At 44.5% G+C, this 6584-nt stretch overlaps 1 protein-coding gene across 1 annotated transcript in view; it reads right to left on the minus strand.

The window, feature by feature from the left end:
* The window catches only part of zswim8 (zinc finger, SWIM-type containing 8), a 39758-nt gene extending 35370 nt beyond the window's left edge, over positions 1–4388 (minus strand). The window contains exon 1 of the mRNA XM_061227957.1: positions 2251–4388. Within this exon, the coding sequence (XP_061083941.1) occupies positions 2251–2428 (178 nt within the window). The 5' untranslated portion in view covers positions 2429–4388. The remainder of the gene's footprint in view (positions 1–2250) is intronic.
* Positions 4389–6584: the final 2196 nt, after the last annotated feature.

The raw sequence follows: 6584 nt of genomic DNA on the forward strand, positions 1-6584 counted from the left end.
AAGTCCCCCTTTACTTTACAGAACCGCCCCTCATCCACCTCCCCTCCCTCCCCTCCCCAGCCCAAACGCCACTGCACACGGCCTCCCTCCACAGGCCCCACGGCTCAAGTTTATCCCGGCTTCGTTTTGCCAGCCCCCCTACCTCTTAACCCCCCCACCCAAATCCCTCTCTTCTCCCTGAGACACGTGCCCGCACAGTTTGTCCCACGGCAGCTGCCGTAGGAAAGCCCCCACCAGGCCTCCCTTCCCCCGGGACCCCGGATTCAACCCACCACACCTACGGCAGAAAACATGGCCACTTTATCACAGCGGGTAATTACCAGTCAACGTTAACCTCTCCGGCACTTTGTCAGACATTTTGTTTCCACTTCTCACATTAAAATCAATGGTAGAGAATAAATAACCTTGATGAATTTCAAAGAAAGTTGGTGTAGGGGGTAGGGTGAGATACAGCATACTTTCAGCTTTGCGCTCTCCTGTTGAGCAAAGAGGCCGGACTGGCATTTCTGGACCTTAAAATTAACAGAAACTCCCAAGCAAAAACACTTCAATTAATTATTATTTTGGCATAAGGCTGCGCTGCCCTTTGTGAAACGTTCTCTGCCGGAGTGCCCGGTACTAGGCACCGGCACAAAAACCACGCTGTGCAGCAGTGTGCACTCACTCTCAGTGTCAACAAATGCATTCTGGGAAACCAGAGCTCCGGTAAAAACGCTGGAAATCCTGCCTGAAAATCCCTGTTCGAGTGCCTGAGGACACACCAACACAACAGAACTTCAAAGAGTTTTAAACCGGTTTCTTTGCATTTACAAGGTGCTTTTATCCATTATATAAGCAAATGACTACCGATTACTCAGGCTGCCAAATAAAGGACTTCTTAGAGCATAAATAATTATTTTGTTCGCCATTACTTTGCCCCAAACCCCGTTCTGTCTGAGGTGGAAAAGGCAAAAATGGCACAAAGGCCAGGCAATGAAAACAAAAACTCCTAGTTCAGACAAATGTCTGAAGTCGGCTAAAGCAACAACAGGAGCTTAGGGACAAGTTCTGAACTCAAGAAACAGGCCGAGCTATTTGACATAAGAACTCATCAAATCAGCAAAGGCAACAAATATCTGACATAACTGACTAATGCAACAAGTCTTTGATCAGAGACAATATTTTTGAATACATATTTTGGAAAAAAATGTGCTTCCCGAAGTGGGAGGGCAACGCATTCACCTCTGATTAACAGCTCCAGACAAAGGACCCTGCCTACAGCAGACAGAATCCTGGTGTCACTTTGCCTCAATACAATCTGCAGACACTGAAAAATGGACGCCTTCCAGTAGATCCAGCTCAGGCCCAGGAAGAATGTGCTCAGAGCTGGACGCTAAGGGCTCCCGTGTGGAGCTGAGGCTGCTTGAGTCATGCCTCAGGCAGGGGGGGACTCCATGCCCTCTCTGGAGCCTGGAGCGAGGGGGTCCCATGGCAGGGTATGGAGCTGCTCTCATTCCAAAAACAAAACTAATGATATCTTGTGGCCTATTCGCCCTTACTTAAATCTCCTGGAAGGGGAACCCCATTCACTGTGCCCTCCATGCCAGACGCCCCCACAAAACCGTGAAGATCACTGAACCTGTGCAGAATCTGCACAGTGTCAAAAACCAAAATGGGGTCACTGATCTAATTTGGTTACACACCAAAAGTGACAGACCGTCTATACCAGTTGAGGGAGGGGCTAACCTTATTCTCTAACCACATGTACTTGCATTATTAGACATAGCAATGGCTACTGGCTGTCTATGGAGCTTAATTTTTACAGTTCTGTCAACAAAAACAAATCATACTGTTCTTGCGAATGAGGACAAGGAGATAAATGGGAAGGGCTGGGTTGAGTCAACAGCTTTGGACTGTCGTTGCTTTGAGACAGCTTGTGATGAGTTATCAGAGTCAGGGGAAGAATTACAGACTGTACAGACCATAGGTCATAACAAAGATAATTCAAAACTGTCAGTTGAAACCACACAGCAAGATGAGTAAATTTGTTTGTGGTTAAGGAAATATCAGCGTGGTGGCAAGATTACAAACTCAGCGTGGGCTGTTGTCTACTTTTCTGTTTGCTTTCAAAACACTACAACACCGTCCTTAGGGTTTAAGGTAGACTAAGTGCAACTTCCACACAACCAAGGTTAGCCTAATGTCTGACTCTTATCAAACGGTATCCATATCTGTACTGACTAACTGAAAGAATGCATTGACATTGCTTACCTTTTATTTTGACAGTAGGCGAATTGGGTCCCGCAGACTGCTTTCTCCATCCCCTCCAATTTTGACAGAGACTCTCCGCTTCTGATATAAACGAGCACAGCGAATCTTCCTCGAACCGGTCCGAGTCTTCGAACGAGAACCTTTCTCCGTCTTCCCACTCGGCGAACATTAGTTCCATCACATCCGCTAGTGGTATTCCCTCTGGACACTCACGACCGCCTCTGTCCCGAAACGTAGGGGGACAAGGGCTGCACCCAACTGACCCAGGCAGCGCACAGCCCCAGCAAGGTTTTTCTGAAGTTGGGGGAGGGGTGTCCGCAACACAACCAAAACACTGACAAGTCACCGCAGCCTTCCTACTATATCTAGCAACAGACGTCCTTCCTATGGCGTTGTTACGTTGTGCTTTCCAACTAGTTTTGTCGGGTATAAAAAAAAAACCCCACTTGTAGCTCACATTTTAACGTCGTTTACGAGTTGTTGGGTATTTGCTTTAGGCGATTCCAAACTTGGCCAGCTAGACCTTATTTGTATACTTTGATGGATGTAAACCTAAACAAAACGTCCCGATTATTCTGCACACAAAGGGTAAAAAGCACGACAAAGCAACTTCAGGGGATTGAAAATATGATTAGGTAAACATAAACGTATCCGTAAAGACCACTATATAACTAGATATTTTACATTTCTGGACAAAAGAAAAATTCGAGCCCCTTAACTCGCTGTGGACTTCAGATTAGAGCTATGTGCCACGGGTCGGAGAAAAAGTAACCAATTGTTATCTAAAATGTCTTGCAAGTCAGGGTGATATTGCGATCTGTATCCAATCCTTGTGCAATTTGATCCTAGCCCGTGTTATCGCTGATGTTACTAGCTAGCAAAGAGTTCTCCCTTCTTTTTGGACCTTGTGTTTTTTTCGCTGTCGCTGCAACTCGATGTATTAAGGAGCCTACCCCCACTTATTTTGCATTCATCGTGGTTGTTGTTGGGAACACTTGGAAGAGTCTTTATTGACAGTCGGCGATTTCTCTCCAAATTGGCATCAGTTGGACCGGATAAGAGGCTTCTAGAATTAATGTTACTTGTCAGTGTCGACTCGTAAACGACTGCTAGATAAAGTAACGAAAGCTAGCGAGTAGCGATAAAGTTGAGACAAAGTGATGTTTTCCCATTGCGGATCCCCCTCCCCTTCTGGTCCGATCAGCTGTGGTCTCAGACTCCCAGTGGACTATTCGTGTGAGGGAGGGGGGCAAAGAAGACACAGTGTTCCAGAGCCACTTAGCTGGCTAGCTAACCAGAGATCAAATCATTTGAGAACATACAGCCCTTACTTCCCCCCTTTAGATTCACTTGTCCCTTCAACCGGCGCAACTAGTGATCAAAATACAAAATAAATCAACAGATCCCCACTCTTGTAATCAACCTCAAAATGTAGCTCGTTAGCTAAAGCTAGCTAACTGGTAAGCTAGCAAGCTAGATTCCTGCCTATTCAGTTCACGGTTGTCATTGTCAACATTATTGAGTGTTGCATTTCAAAGTAATGTCTAAAACGTATAGTTATAGCTAGCATACTATTACATGCTCCGATAACCTCTGGCAGGAATCCTTTAGTCCTAATCCTGGTCTCAGTGCCACAGTAGCTAGCTAAGATAGTTGCTCCGAAAAGGATTGGTGTTGTTTATATTGACATCTTGGCACAATTGCACATTATGTCTAGAGCTTAATCGACCGAATTGAATTATCGAAGGTATTTTTTTTATCGATGATTATACAATTACTTGCCTGAAATGTACCCTTTTTTTGTTCACTCACTCGTATTTCTCCCTTTTCCTTTGTAGCTAGGTAGCTAGCAAGCTAGCTGGCTGGCTGGCTGGCTATTTTTTAAAGCTCGTCTTTCGCTCGCTCGATCGCCCGACCCGGTTCCCGTTCCGTCTTCGTTCCGGATGCAATAAGAAACCCTGTTTCTTCCCCCGATGGTCACCGGTGTTCCTACCGTCCCTATTCAACGCGTTTGGGCCGCCTGTTCGGCCGGGATCCCCCAATTTCTCCCGTCTCTCCCCCCACTCTTTCTCCGGTCGGAAAGATGGCTCTCTTGGACTCAGTAACAGGCTTCAGCCGACCCTCCTCCATCAGCTGATCCCAACTTCCGCCTCACAGTCACTCGAGTCTCCAGCTTCCCGTGAACGAAAGAGCTGCTATTTTTAATTCCTCCAGCTCAACGAAGTTAGTTGCCCATACATGGTCGCTGTGGAACAATTACTTTATATCCAGATATTTTAGAAAGAAACTGCAACCCCTTTTATATTAGTTTTTTAGCTTAAAAAAGAGCTAACCTTTGACCCGTGGTACCCCATTCAGTGTTGCTATGATGTAAAATAATACAGGCGATGACTTTTTCCGAGACGTAAAAAGCAGAGCTGGTTGGATTACTTTGCTTCAAGCTTTCTTCATAGTGGCAGCCTGAAGGTTCATACAGTATTTGTTATGGTGAGCTTCTCACTCTAGACTCAGACCTGAAATACTCTGATTCTTCACAGTATTCTTTTTTTTTCCTTCACATTTTATGAATTGTGTCTAATAGTCTTTACCTGCGGGATATTTTTGTAAGGGAGCATATTTCGTTAAGCATCTGCAACTGAACATAATCACATTATGCACATTTACTGTAATCTATAAGCATTAACAACTGATATTTAATTGGTATGATGTAGTTACAAAATGACTTCATATCCTACATATGAAACAGGGGAAATAACTGTCAAATATAACGGCAAGATTTATTTGCTTGAAGAGATTTGAAGCTTTGTGTGTTGCCCTAATAACGTGATTGAAATAAGCCTTATTTGCACACATGGAGCCTCTATGCGTTATGTAATTTTTTCCATAGTGGGTTATTTGAACTTTGGCAGTTCATCAGATTATGAAACACACTGCCTTTTATGAGTTAACCTGATTCTGTATACATTGAAATTAAGACTAGATCATCTGTACGGAATGTGGTTTAGGTTGGCTGTCAATTCAGGGCCTGCCCAGGAAAAGGGCCAGGGCAGAGATAGGCTACACATTGTATTTAGTTTTTAGTTGATGGGTGTACACCGTGTTGTGCAATACAGGCCCAAACACAACCACATTTACTGAGGAAATAAAAACTTAGTGTGGTTCTGCCCTGTTTGTACCCTAAATGTGCCAAGTAATAAATATGTACATGTGCAGAATAAGAGACAAACTTAAAGAGGTGGAATGACTAGCAAACTGAATTTAAAATGCATTCTTCCTGAGATGATGAGACAGACTTCCTGCCCTTTCCCACGTTGATGTTATTACGTGCCGCAGCGGAGACATCCTGCTCTGTTGATCTTGTGTTGCTGCCCTCGTGTGTTCAAATTTGCTCTCGTGTTGAAATTAAATTTTCCTTCTGGCCAGCATCCTCAAAACAAACGTGTAACAATCTGTCAGTGTTGATTTGAAAATACTCAAACCAACACTGCAGTCAAAGAGCCATGTAAACACTGGGCATGTATTCATCGTTTTAGTCAAATGATCAACGGTTAAAAGTGTCTTTGGTTGTTAACCTTTTTTTTTTTTTTTTTTTTTTCGTTAATATCAATAACCGCTGAACTAATATTTTTACAGGAGCAAAAAAATATTTTATCTGCTTAAGTTCCTGAATGGCAGAACACACCGTGGGCTGGTGGAACAGAGGCCAGACTGTGTGTCAATGCGATGCTGAAAAAGTAACGCGAGCTGGAGATATTCCCGCGAGGGATCGGGCAGGGGGATTTGGGCCTAGAAGGGCCATATGTATCCGTTTAGCAAACTGTCTATTTTGGAACCATTTCTCTTAGAGAGGTTATTTGAAAGTGGACACAAACTTTTAAATTAGTATTTTAGCCCCCCCCCCCCCCCCCCCCCCCTCTTTTAACCATCTGCCTCGATGTCTGGGGGCTCCTCAATGCAAGAGAGGACACAGATCCGAGATACAGCGGTTGCCAGCAGGCTAAATATACACAGAGAATGAATGAAGCATTTCAAAGGCCTGCTCAGATATTCAGTGTACAAGCCAAGGAAGTTTGGAGCAAAGGCGTCTGGGATCTCTACTTGTGTTTTTTTTTTGTTCCTGGAGAATGAAAGGCTGCTGCCCATTGTTCACAGATGTATGGCTAGCCTTATGTACTGATGCGCATAGATATAAAGCAAGCAGCCACTTTCAACCACTTAATCCAAACGAGCACAAGCGATCTGCATCCGAGTCCTTCATCCAGAGAGCCAGCTGGTGGCTTTCACCTGCCGACAGACAACCCAGAGCCCCAGAACACTCTCCGTGCTCTCACTTA

This window comes from Conger conger, chromosome 18 (genome assembly GCF_963514075.1).
Source record: "Conger conger chromosome 18, fConCon1.1, whole genome shotgun sequence".
NCBI classification, from domain to species: Eukaryota; Metazoa; Chordata; class Actinopteri; order Anguilliformes; family Congridae; genus Conger; species Conger conger.